This window comes from Siphateles boraxobius, unplaced genomic scaffold, assembly GCF_051911475.1.
Source record: "Siphateles boraxobius isolate OS27281-9 unplaced genomic scaffold, OSU_SipBor_1 86, whole genome shotgun sequence".
NCBI lineage: Eukaryota > Metazoa > Chordata > Actinopteri > Cypriniformes > Leuciscidae > Siphateles > Siphateles boraxobius.
In genome coordinates, this window is record NW_027509215.1 from 9,339,734 (window position 1) to 9,354,042 (window position 14,309).

At 42.5% G+C, this 14,309-nt stretch overlaps 1 protein-coding gene across 1 annotated transcript; it reads right to left on the reverse strand.

Annotated features, from left to right (window-relative positions):
• Nucleotides 1-4,372: 4,372 nt before the first annotated feature.
• On the reverse strand, nt 4,373-8,209 carry jund (JunD proto-oncogene, AP-1 transcription factor subunit). The gene has a single exon (XM_077222213.1). It carries the CDS (start codon nt 8,000-8,002, stop codon nt 7,163-7,165), a length of 840 nt encoding a protein of 279 aa, XP_077078328.1. The 5' UTR covers nt 8,003-8,209; the 3' UTR covers nt 4,373-7,162.
• Nucleotides 8,210-14,309: the final 6,100 nt, after the last annotated feature.

A 14,309-nucleotide genomic window follows, 5' to 3' on the forward strand; every position in this document is an offset into this window, starting at 1 on the left:
TTAGTCACACGCCGCTATGTCACACGTAACAGCAAATACAATGGCGGACTATATGGTTGTAATCGTGCTGCAGAAGCTACTGAGCATATTAGCTTTACTATAGCAAAATCTTCTTCTATGCTACTACGGTGAGCAATCTTCGTCTTCACCTTGCTGCCGTGTTGGGTTCGTATAGAGCCTTTTTAATCGGGTTCATTAGGTTATGTGCATGTTCCAAGTCTTCTTCTCCTTGTTTAGTGTATCTCTGTGGCAGAATTACAGCGCCACATACTGGTCTGGGACGTATACCACATCGTTTTCAGTCGGTTTCAGTGGTTTCGTGTGTTCGAATATATTTCTTGAGACGACGCTGTGTTTACGAAAAAAAAGATCGGATAGGGAAAGCCTGGCTTCGTGTGGATGTAGCTAAAGTCTGTAATCAGAATGGTTTGATTTAAAGGTACAATATGTAGAATTTTTAGTTTATTAGATGTTTAGTTGATTACTTACCATATCCCAAATGTTTCAAACTATTGGTAAATCGTGAGAAAATTGCGATTTTAACCAAGGAAACGGGACGTGTGAGCAGGGGTGAGGAGTCGCCAGGCAATGGCGTCATATCTGTGTTAGCCTCGGTTTCCGCCAGGTTTGACCTCGTACTGCCATAGTAACCATGGCGACAGACGTTGACAACTGGGTTATGTTGCTGGGCTGTTGTTGTTTTGTTCAAACATTATTGACCGTGGCAAGCAGACTTTGAGACGAACAAAGGACTAAAACGAAGATCAGCATTTTTCGAGATGCCGAGAGCTCCACGTCCGCGACTAACTTCGGCCTGACAGAGACGCGAGTGTTGCATGTACTTTATTAGACAGGTGAGCAAATGTACATAAAACTATCAATGTTATTTAGTTCAACATGATGAAATGTTAGAATATGATCTGTATGTTATTCTAATGTTGATCTAGCTTAACGTACTTAGTCTCATACAGCCAACACACAACCTAACTAACGACATTCAACACACTCAAATGCCGTTTAGTGTGATCGTGTAAGTGTTAGAGCAAGTGAACCAGCGCTGCGTTACCTCACGTTTAATTTGTCTAATAAACTGTCCTGTGTGAGTATTAATTCAGCACTTGCGTGTAGTTCGGTAGAATGAAATGTCCTTATTCTTTTATATCCGCGGGACTCACGTTGTGTGTGGCACTGGTATACGTCTAGCAATCGCGCCCTGCTTCACACCACAGTCTTGTTAAAAACATCAATGTATTCACTCATCCATAAAAGATCCATCAGCTTGACGACAAGATCCATAATTCAGCTTAATGTGGAATATACGTCATCAATATACGCCTTTGTTATTGTAAGAGGTTAGCGACCCCTTGTGGCGAAAAATCCTGCATATTGTACCTTTAATTCCCTCTAGAGTGTCTCACATGATTGTGTTCACAAACACCAGCATCCGAACGCAAGATAATGACAGTTTATTACGTTTCGTCTGTTCCAACTCGTTTATAATGGAGGAAAAAAAAGCCACATTCTCTTCACCAACTGCAGCGACTTCTGTTTTTATTACAGATCGGTTGCGCCAATTTTCCAGGAAGTGACAATTTTATTCTCTTGAACATATGGGATGGAAATACTGCTTTATTCGCAAATGTTTTATGCGATATTTAAATTTTGCGCATAAGTTAAATATGCAACTTTGGATGGAAACAGCTACTGTGTATCAAAAGCTGATGAAGAGCTGAAATTCAGATATGCTAATCAGCGTTTAAGAGCAGAGTAGACCCATCACAACAGACTGGGGCGTCTGACCAATCAGAGACGAGCAGCTCTCAGAAAGGCGGGGTTTAGAGAGACTAAATCATTGATGAACCTTTTTAGACACTGAAAGAAAAGAGCTGACGCTGCAATTGATATTATGAGATTAATAGTGTTTTTTGACCTTTGATGCATGTAAACATGTTGTAAGAGACTACAAGACAACCCTTTAGAATAGCATAATAGGTGCACTTTATATCATTTGATATAAAAATGTTCAAAACAAATTCAGAAAGCATGTCAAACTGCCAATGACGTCTTATTAAACGAACACGCACATATCACTTGTATAAAGTCAAATGTTTTTCATTATTACATTTTATATATTGTAAGAGTGAAATACTGCAAGCATTTTGTCCTTCCTTCCTCGTTTATCTTTTTGGCATGTAGTTTCTATTGTCTATCGAGGGTCATGCCATTGTTTAAATGAATTCATCTGTGTATTTGGCTTTGACAGGTGGCCGTTTCAGGAATAACTTCAGTAAACGCACATAATAATCTAATGGAGCTCCACTGAAAGTCTTGAATGCCTGTTTTTTGCTTGGGTGCATTAACTCCAGGCCAGCCGCAAATAAAAACCAACAAGTTCATGTCCGAATAACAGGACAAAAAGCACATGTTGCCATGGAAACAAATAAAATAAGCTGTTTCTGGTTAAGTGATTTCTGTCACGGTGAACTAAGGCTGATGTTTTAACTAGGTGTCATCATCATAACTATAGTTAAACTCAGAAACCTTTGACGTAATGAGATGTGAAATAACAGCAAACAATGAAAGAGATTCTGCTACCCTTTCTGGACAATTGAGCTCATTTATCACAGCAGGTTCACCCGTCAATACTTCTGTCTGCCATCAGACTTACTCTTCTCTATCTGTTGTGTTTGGTGAAGAGCTTCACAAAAGAGTTTAAATCAAATGTTGTAGGCAGGGAAAGCAAATTTAATGGTGTTGGTCTCTCCCTACTGGACAAGAAACACACTGCATTAATGCAGTAATAAAGGAGTTTGTCAACTTCACTGTAAAAAAATAAATAAAAAATGGCTTAATTCTGACTGTAACCTACTGTTTTCCTGCCACATTTGTTTTATACTCTCTTTTGTGAAGATTTCCACCAAACACAAGATTAGAGTAACTCTAATATAATTAGATTTCCCTTGAAAAAGATTACTATTAATATTCTGTAATTTGATGTAATTGCATTAAATACTGTATACAACTCTACATAAATCAAGTGGATTTAACACAAAAATGTAATGTCTAATGTTAAAATGTATGTTTTTTTAAATGTAACTTTCTCCCTTTAAATTCTTTTTTCAATTCAAGAATTATTTACACAATTTTATAGTATTTATTTCAAAGAATTAAAATAGCTTTTTAATGTATCCTTGTATTGTACTGGTTGAGGTTGATATGGGATTTAGAAAGTAATTAGTAATAAGTAATGCAATACTAATATAATCTAATTAGACTGTTGCAGATGTAATTAAGCTAATTACTTTTTTAGAGTACGGTAACTTACCCAAAGAACACAGTATACATACACATGAATTCATTCTGTCTGCTTTAGACCTTGATTTATCTTCAGTAGTGAATGTTAAAATAGCATTGTGCTGTGTAAAAAAAAGTTGCTGCCTTAAATTTTTAAGTACAATCAGCTTGGATGTTTAAGTCAATTCAACTTAAATTACATTAAACTAACTTAAAAATGAGTTGAATCTTGTATAACTTGTAAAAAAAAGTTAAAAATGTATTAAAGTCTCCCTGTAGTCGATCATTTTATTCCTTAAAACTCACCTTTGATCACCAAAATGACATATTTAAAAGTTTTTACCTTTAATTTTTTTTGTCATTCCTTAAAATAGCTTGAATGTAATTGACATGAACTCTATAAATATGCAAATGAGCTCCGCCTCCACTCACTCGCTCACTCAGCTCAGAGATCCACTCGTTGACGATCACACAATGATCTGATTGGTTACAAGGTAGTTTGTGACGTCAGAAACACCAGCGAATTCAAAGCGTGTTTTTGAGACTGTCTTTGGTTCACTGCAGTTTTAAGGAGAAAATACTCAGCAATGCTGTCGACTTATGAATTTACACATGGTTTGTCTTAAAGCATATTAAAAACACCACATAGACACATAAACAACATTAAAAGCTTGATTTTCACCACAGGGGGACTTAACTTATTTTGATGAGTTAAAAGCAATGCAAAACATATGTTGCCATAATGGTCATATAATTTTTTTACAGTGTGGGTTTTGATGTTCAGTTGTTCATTTGAATGTTTTACTGGGGTAAATAGCAAAAAGGAAAATAAATCAATGTGAAATAAAACCGTGACAGTGGGTTGTGGTTTATAATACAAATGCACATATGATGCCTCTTCTTATAGCATGCAACCATGCATTTACTTGCTGCATATATAGTAGTTTTACTATTTACTAGTTGTTGTACCATGCCTAGACCACTAGAGGACGCAGTTTCAAACTTTTCTACAAACGTTATACTAGGTCTATATTTGTATGCATGATCAGAGGGGTATAAAATTGCCACAAATATATAATTTAACAAGTGAATTGAACCGATTTAATGACATTAATGTACACATCATCACACTAGGAACGTATGAAGGCAGTAAAGGACACGTGACAGGTGGAAAGTTTACATTTACAGCACGACACACGTAAATCCAAAAGAGCATAAAATAAGACATTGTGTGAATAGTTGTATATAAAATAGATACAGTCGTTGATTAATAAGAGCTTGTCGTCAGATAAGGCCTTAAACATGAAGCGTACATGCATGACATCTTTGTTGTGTTTGGTTGCACTCATTTTGAGCTTGTCTCGAGCATGCAAAAATACTGCTTATCTTATCTCATGAGATCAAATGATGTAGCATAATTGCTTCCGTGAGTCCATTTGCTACAAAATATTGTAAACATAATATTATACATCAGCACCTGTAGTGTCCGCTTCAACAGCTCAACGAGAATGAATGGTCACTGGAAGGGTGAGATCAGTTTGTGACCTTTATGCATCAGTAAATGGGTAGTTGACTTGACATGTCAAGCAGTGACAGCAGCTCAGAATAATGTTTAACACACAGTTAGCTGACTGACTTCATCACATCCACATGATATGAAAACATTACACTCCCAAGCTGCTGTTTTAATACACTTCATTGCTGAGCACTGAGGTCTGATGCACTGCAATGTGATATTGCTTTTATACAACTCTTTATATTGAGTATCTGACATGTTTTTGTTGGTTGTTGCTCTGCTGAAGAAAATGGTTCCAGAAAAAGTCCTCTGGATCTGGTGAGAACTGTCAACATGATACAGTGCAAGTGAAATGAATTCAGTGCTCTTATAAATACTCACTAGACTGCTAGTGTAATCCAATTAGTGTACCAGAACTCAATGTTGTATAGGCCTAAATATATTTATAGTTAAAAAAGTATAAAACACGATTGGTCAATGCAGCGTTCCAGTAGTGCTAATATAACATAAAGAAACAGCTATGAAGCAGAACCATGGAAGCTTGATTTTACCACTGAATAAAACATAAAAAATTAAGGTTATTGCGACTTTTTATCTCACAATTCTAATTTTTTTCCCTCAGAAGTGTGAGATATAAACTCACAATTGTGAGAAAAATAGTCAGAGTTGGCAAAACAACTTGTCAGAATTGCGAGATATAAACTCGTATTTTCGGAAAAAGAATTGCGAGATCCAAACTCACAATTGCGAGAAAAAAGTAAGAATTGCGAGAAAAAATAGTCAAAACTGTGAGAAAAAATACTCAGAATTGCGAGATATAAACTCGCAATTGCGGAAAAAGAATTGCGAGATCCAAACTCACAATTACAAGAAAAAAGTAAGAATTGCGAGAAACAATAGTTAAAACTGTGAGAAAAAACACTCGCAATTGCGAGATTAAAAGTCGCATTTATCTTTTAAAATTCTTTATTCCATGGCAGAAACAATTTTCCATACAAAACATCTTTTAGCATTTCAGAAACTTTAGTTTTGTTGCATAGCAACATTCAGTCAAGTCTGGTACTGTATTTATTTTTATCTCAATGACTGCAATTATTATAATAACAATTTAATAAAATATCAAAGCACCGAAATTAGTTCCAAAAGAAACCAAAACACAATCGTGTTGCCAAGCAACGCACAGACTGACAGTGGACTGATACAAAGAGGGAACTTTCAAGTTTATGTTTTAGGAAAACTTTAGGAACGCTGCTTGTCCAATCAAAAATAGAAATGAAATAAAAAAAGATATAGTTCCGGTCCTGGATGATTGATCAATCGCTAAAATATGATGCAAAACAGCATACAATCGCACAATCCTTAGTTTCGTTGCATTGTAACATTCTGTCATGTCAGGGACTATATCTTTTGGCGGAATGATGGCTCTTTTTGAAGGTTTAACTAAAATAATGTACATTATTATAATAAAAGCAACGAAAATAGCTCCAAAAGAAACCGAAACAGGATAGAGCGTCTCGTGCTACCAAACAACACACATCTGGCTGATACTTGGAGCGAACTTTCCAGTGACATTTTAGGAAAACGTTATACTGCTTGTCCAATCAAACAGATATATTTAGATATATTTCCAGTCCTGGGTGATGACTGATCACTCGCAATAATATGACACCAACGCGAAACAATGTTCGCCGTGTCACTGCGCACAATCGCTAGTTTCATTGCATCACACAGGATGACGCTTTGTGAATTAGCTTAAAATAACGGTTTATTTAAAAACAAATTGCATACTATCCGTTCTAAATAGTATTCGAAATTAGAATTAGTGTGTCCCAAATCGTAGTATGTTGAAACGAGTATTCCAAAAATACCCAGATGGTCTACTTTTCCCGGTCAGAATCCGAGATCCATGCACACTAACGGCTAATATTGAGAGGATTCGATTAGAACTACAAACACCAATAAAAAGTGTTTAAAAACTACAAACATGGCGGGTGTGCGAGCCTGACGGTTAAGTAGAGAGGTTTAGATAAAGGTGTTTGACCACTAACCTGATGAAAATATATGTATTCAATGTTATCCACATTATATTTAATCTGCAACAACATTGTGAACTTTTGTAAAGGATACGTTTGGTCATTAACTTTTAAATGCAAATTGAAAACACATGAAAGACCCACGACATATCAACGTCTCCAAAACGGTAGGAAATTAAATAAACATTGAATGTGAAGGATTTTAACTGACAAGATGATTGACAGGGTTGTATCAGTTATTAAGCGACAGAGCTGTCCGTTAAAGACGCAGTTATGACGAAGTAGTTTGTCCCAATTAAGTTCCCAACTGTCTTTTTTTTTAATAAGCTTGAACTTGATTAGGCAGCAACTGACAGCCGTTATTGACGTGGTTCATAACTCTCTGTTTTAACTGCGCCACTTGCTCTCTCAGCACGCTCGCCGTGGACGCGAGCTCCGTGTTCTGGTTCTTCAGAGATTTCACTTTGTCTTCCAACCGGGAAATCCGCTCGAGTTTCCTCTTGCGACATTTGGAGGCGGCGATCCGGTTGCGCAGCTTCTTTCTCTCGGCCTTTATGCGTTCTTGTGTGTCCATGTCGATGGGGGAGAGCGGAGGACTGTCTCCGAAGCTTTGCATGTCCGGAACGGTTTGCGGTTCGTCCTTTTGCGGTTGTTGCGTCGCCATTGGGTGCGCGGGCGGCGGCGGAGGGAACGGAATCGTGTCCGTTGTATAGTTCACCGTTGTACTTCCGTACGCGTTTAAGTTCGTATACACGGGCAGGTCCGTGGGCAAGGCGAGGTTTGAGCTGCTTGTGAGTCGGTTAAGCGTCGGTGGAACACACGGTCCACCGTTCAGCTGGTTCTGCTTGTGAAGGTCCTCCAGGGCTTTGACGAATCCCTCCGCGAACTCCTGCTCGTCGCTTACCGACTTCGGGTAGACGAACTGCGAGGTCGGTGTGGTGGTCACCATCCCGTTAGACTGAATAATCAGCCTTTCCAGCTCTGGAGAAGCGAGTTTTAGGAGCCCCAAATCGGGTGAATTAAGAATTCCCTCGGCATCTCTCAAATCTGGCTTGAGGTTCGAGCTATTCTGGTCGTCTAGGTTTAAACTCATGTCTTTCTTCATCATAATGCTTGATATTCCTTGGATATCCTCGTCTGGGTAAAGGCTTGTTCCCATCCTATTACACCCAGTGAAGGGTGTCCAAACGACGCATTTGATCGCACAACACAAGTATTTCCTCGAACGTTTATTTTTATTCCTTTGATCGGTTTATGGTATTGTTTTACAGTATTGTTGTCTCTCCCTCGCACGAGAGGTGTTCTCTATGGGCGTCAGTACGCATTTGCAAGTTTTCTATTCCTAAAAATTCCATTATGTCACTTTAGAACGCTCAGATTGGCCAAAGATGACGTTTTCTTCCGGTTACATTTGCATAAAGGGCGGCGCTCGCAGCTGTCGCCACAGAGACGGCGAGTAAACGGCAAACAGTGCGGTGCATTGTGGGTTGATGTCATAGCGAACGTAGAGAGCGCGCGAGGGTGGGGAAACAAGACAGCCTGGCTGGTAGAAAATGTTCCCTTATTTTTGAACATGTTGAAGGTCTTTGTTATGCTTGATCAAGTGTTCCAGTTCCACTCCAGCTTTTTTTTTAATCTGATGGAATAATCCACACTCGTGTAGACTGAGTTGGAAATAAAGATTTGAATATTTCTTATTCATTTTATGAATCCTCTGTAAACTTTATTTATTTACAGGGTTCTGGTTTCCCAGTTTTCCCCAGAGTTTTTGATCCCACTGTACATAATATACACTTTAAATATTAGATATTTAAATGTAGGCCTATATATGCTCAGCCACAATCAAAAAAATTTTTTTTTCAAGTGTTATGCAAAAGTGCTGAAACTGAAGTGAAAAGGATATTAGCCTCACAATAAAAACATGTTAAAATGTTTATGAAACATAATGTTTCAACAGTACAGCTTGTGGATATTATCCAACATAATTTTAAGGTCGGACAATAAAACTATAAATGCTTATCAATTGCATAATGGTTACAAGAGAGATTAAAGTCTGCAAGTGCACTCAAATAAATAAAAATAAGCCTTTTTTCAAGATTTATGCATTTTAATTAATGGTAAAATTCAATAGAATAATCCTTACTTATTATTCATATAAGGACGAGGATAAAGGACTATTTGAGTACTAGTTGCACATGTGCTGTTACTGAGAGCGGCTGGTGATTATGTTGAGAGTTTGTTAAATTGCCAAAATGTACTTTTTTCTTTTTTGTTTTGTTTTTTGTTAATGTTTGTATATGTATTTTTTAATATGGAACTATTATTCTGCTGTCTTGGCCAGGACTCCCTTGAAAAAGAGATTCTGAATCTCAATGAGACTATTTCCTGGTAAAATAAAGGAAAAATAAAAAAATAAAATGAGTAAAAAACAAACCTAGAGCTTAATAAAACATTTTGTATAAATCTTAATGAAACAAGTGATTGAACCATTTAGTTTGATTCGTATTCATAAATTTAAAAAAAGGTTTAAATTTAAGTGTTTTATTAAGCTCTAGGTTTTTTACTGATTTAAAATTCATAATTTGAAAAGGATAACTCAATTCAATTTGATAGAATTATACAATCAATTGAAATGCGTAAATCTTTTTAAAAAAGGCTTATTTTAATTTATTTGTGTGCACAGACTTTCATCTCTCGTGTATATTCAGGATTTATAGTTTTATTGTCCGACTTAAAAGTATGTTGGATAATAGCCTATACACAGGCTATACTGTTGAAACATTGTTTCATTATTTTTTTATTTTTTTATTTTGCATTTCATTAGTTGCATAAGTCATGTGTCATACGAAGAATATATTAGCAACATGAAGATTATTTCAATGTTTTCAGATATATGACATAATGGATATATGCCAGAATAATTTTTATATCCATACTTATGAAAGAAGATACTCCAAATAATTTGCTTTTAAATGCATTAAAATATTGGTTGTGATTTTAACCAAGATTTTGGTTGTGGTGATATTAACACAATTGAAGTCAAAACTCACTTCATATTAGACTAAATGTGGATTGGGTAGCAAACTTGTTGCAGTTCAGTTTAGTCAAATATATTTTATTTCCCATATGTTTTAAGCTTGTGTTATTTATCACTAGTTTATTGCAAACAAAATGTTGCATAGCTTTGTTTTTTGCCACCGTACAAATATCACTTAATGAAGGGAAGGGAACATGACAACTTTATTTAGAAATACTAATCTTGAGGGATGTGAAGATGCTTTGAAGTTAAATTGCATTCATGAATTGAATTAGCTGCTTTGGCGAGCCGTGTGGATTTCTATAAATAACACTGCAGGCGGCGAGTCTGAGGAAGAAGAGCGTGGATAAATGCGCAGATCTGAATGGGAGGCGATGACGTCTGTAGAACGACTGCATCAGAGAATAGAAGCAGCATCATCAGCATCATCATCATCCGTTGCCATGGCAACACTGACATGGGCTCTGACGCAGAGGCAGGTGAATGAAGCGGGGGTGAAGATGTGCAGAGTACGAGTGGGTGGAAGAAGAAGAACAACTGGCTGATTTTTACCAGCAATGGAGGAGGAAACAGATAGTTATGCATACTGAAAGCCATTATTGTTTAGTCAAAAACTTTTACTTTATAAACATTTGTATGTGTAAATATTAGGGGTGTGTAACAATATATCGTGTCACAATATTTCGCAATACAAAAATGCTGCAATTTGTTTCGTTGATAGTGACAATATGTAATGAGGATAGTTCACTCAAAATAAAGATTACTGTGTGAGAAGTTTCCAGAGTTTTACTTTCAGTATTATGTATAATAATGCAATGGGGGAGTATTTGTGTAAAACGTGGCCTACGTTATTTTAAATAAAATAATTCTGTATTTTCAGCTTCAGAATCATGAATATTTTTATTCTGGTGTCTCTATTGTCCTGCATTGGGTTTCCAGCAGCAAGTCCACGTCTATTCATTTACACCCACAATATAATATAAAATTTTGCATTTTAATCAACAGAAAAAAAAATTTGTTAACCTTTAATTACATGTCTTGGAGTATCGCAATAATATCGTACCGTGAGTTCAGTATCGTGATATAGGCCTATATCGAATCATGTCATGAGGGTATCGTTACATATATATTTATTTATTTATTTATACATATACATACAAGTCCTCTTATTTTTAACAGTCATCAAGCTTGTATCACTGGTCACAGACATGAAGATACCTTTAATTTCCTCAAGCTTATTGCTCACTAAACTAAAGTTTGATCCCGTGACATAAAGCGGTGATATCTGTGGATGAGTTATTTACTTACTTTTTAATTGGTCTTATTAACGCCATCATTATCTTCATTCAGGCCGATTCGACAAGACACATGGCAAACAGGGAATCACATGACAGACAAGAACAAGGAACAAGACACAAAACCCCACCGTGACATAGCCCCTCCCCTATGGGCGGCTCCCGACGCCGCTTAGTACAAAAACTAACAAAAAACAGAATAGTTCAGGAGGGTGATGAAGCGGAGGTGGTCTTGGGGGAGGGAAGGAGGGTCAAGTCTGTGCAGGGGGCAAGGCAGTTCAGGCGGCCAGGGCAGAGACGACCCATCGGGCCGCCAGGGCGAAGCGGGTGGCGAAGACCCTTCGGGCGACCGGGGCAGAGACGACCCATCGGGTGGCCAGGGCGAAGAGGGGGCGAAGACCCTTCGGGCGGCCAGGGCGGCGAAGACCGGCTCGGGAACAATGAAGACCAGCTCGGGAACAGTGAAGACCGGCTCGGGAACAGACAACACACACCCTGGCTCGGGCTCAGGAAGAGACAACACACACACTGGCTCAGGAAGAGACAACACACACACTGGCTCGGGAACAGACATCACAGACTCTGGCTCGGGAACAGGAATAGACTCTGGCTCAGGAACAGACACCAGAACAGAAACAGCCACAAGGACAGACGCAAACAGAGAAACAAACACTTGTTCAGGAATAGATACCGGTTCCGCTGAGCGTTCAGGTTCGGAAGTGAAGTGAACGGTCTCTGGGTCGTCGGAAGTGACGTGAACGGTCTCTGGGTCGCCGGAAGTGACGTGAACGGTCTCTGGGTCGCCGGAAGTGACGTGAACGGTCTCTGGGTCGCCGGAAGTGACGTGAACGGTCTCTGGGTCGCCGGAAGTGACGTGAGCGGTCTCTGGGTCGCCGGAAGTGACGTGAACGGTCTCTGGGTCGCCGGAAGTGACGTGAACGGTCTCTGGGTCGCCGGAAGTGACGTGAACGGTCTCTGGGTCGCCGGAAGTGACGTGAACGGTCTCTGGGTCGCCGGAAGTGACGTGAACGGTCTCTGGGTCGCCGGAAGTGACGTGAGCGCTCTCTGGGTTCGCCGGAAGTGACGTGAGCGCTCTCTGGGTTCGCCGGAAGTGACTTGAGCGCTCTCTGGGTTCGCCGGAAGTGACGTGAGCGCTCTCTGGGTTCGCCGGAAGTGACGTGAGCGCTCTCTGGGTTCGCCGGAAGTGACGTGAGCGCTCTCTGGGTTCGCCGGAAGTGACGTGAGCGCTCTCTGGGTTCGCCGGAAGTGACGTGAGCGCTCTCTGGGTTCGCCGGAAGTGACGTGAACGGTCTCTGGGTTCGCCGGAAGTGACGTGAACGGTCTCTGGGTTCGCCGGAAGTGACGTGAACGGTCTCTGGGTTCGCCGGAAGTGACGTGAACGGTCTCTGGGTTCGCCGGAAGTGACGTGAACGGTCTCTGGGTTCGCCGGAAGTGACGTGAACGGTCTCTGGGTCGCCGGAAATGACGTGAACGGTCTCTGGGTCGGCAGAAGAAGGCTCAGGGCTAGACGGGACCAGCGGCGAAGGCTCTGGGCTGGACGGGACCAGCGGCGAAGGCTCTGGGCTGGACGGGACCAGCGGCGAAGGCTCTGGGCTGGACGGGACCAGCGGCGAAGGCTCAGGGCTGGACGGGACCAGCGGCGAAGGCTCTGGGCTGGACGGGACCAGCGGCGAAGGCTCTGGGCTGGACGGGACCAGCGGCGAAGGCTCTGGGCTGGACGGGACCAGCGGCGAAGGCTCTGGGCTGGACGGGACCAGCGGCGAAGGCTCTGGGCTGGACGGGACCAGCGGCGAAGGCTCAGGGCTGGACGGGACCAGCGGCGAAGGCTCTGGGCTGGACGGGACCAGCGGCGAAGGCTCAGGGCTGGACGGGACCAGCGGCGAAGGCTCAGGGCTGGACGGGACCAGCGGCAAAGAAGGCTCTGGGCTGGACGGGACCAGCGGCAAAGAAGGCTCTGGGCTGGACGGGACCAGCGGCAAAGAAGGCTCTGGGCTGGACGGGACCAGCGGCAAAGAAGGCTCTGGGCTGGACGGGACCAGCGGCAAAGAAGGCTCTGGGCTGGACTGGACCAGCGGCAAAGAAGGCTCTGGGCTGGACGGGACCAGCGGCAAAGAAGGCTCTGGGCTGGACGGGACCAGCGGCAAAGAAGGCTCTGGGCTGGACGGGACCAGCGGCAAAGAAGGCTCTGGGCTGGACGGGACCAGCGGCAAAGAGGACTGAGCGCTGGGCGGGACCAGCTGCGAAGAGGGCCTTGAGCTGGGCAGAACCAGCGGCGAAGAGGGCCTTGAGCTGGGCAGGACCAGCGGCGAAGAGGGCCTTGAGCTGGGCAGGACCAGCGGCGAAGAGGGCCTTGAGCTGGGCAGGACCAGCGGCGAAGAGGGCCTTGAGCTGGGCAGGACCAGCGGCGAAGAGGGCCTTGAGCTGGGCAGGACCAGCGGCGAAGAGGGCCTTGAGCTGGGCAGGATAAGCGGCAAAGAGGGCCTTGAGCTGGGCAGGACCAGCGGCAAAGAGGGCCTTGAGCTGGGCAGGACCAGCGGCAAAGAGGGCCTTGAGCTGGGCAGGACCAGCGGCAAAGAGGGCCTTGAACTGGGCAGGACCAGCGGCAAAGAGGGCCTTGAACTGGGCAGGACCAGCGGCAAAGAGGGCCTTGAGCTGGGCAGGACCAGCGGCAAAGAGGGCCTTGAGCTGGGCAGGACCAGCGGCAAAGAGGGCCTTGAGCTGGGCAGGACCAGCGGCAAAGAGGGCCTTGAGCTGGGCAGGACCAGCGGCAAAGAGGGCCTTGAGCTGGGCAGGACCAGCGGCAAAGAGGGCCTTGAGCTGGGCAGGACCAGCGGCAAAGAGGGCCTTGAGCTGGGCAGGACCAGCGGCAAAGAGGGCCTTGAGCTGGGCAGGACCAGCGGCAAAGAGGGCCTTGAGCTGGGCAGGACCAGCGGCAAAGAGGGCCTTGAGCTGGGCAGGACCAGCGGCAAAGAGGGCCTTGAGCTGGGCAGGACCAGCGGCAAAGAGGGCCTTGAGCTGGGCAGGAACAGCGGCAAAGAGGGCCTTGAGCTCGGCAGGACCAGCGGCAAAGAGGGCCTTGAGCTGGGCAGGACCAGCGGCAAAGAGGGCCTTGA

Bases quoted from the DNA above. Each gene is read 5' to 3' on its own strand.
- jund (XM_077222213.1), bottom strand. From the start codon at position 8,002: ATGGGAACAAGCCTTTACCCAGACGAGGATATCCAAGGAATATCAAGC.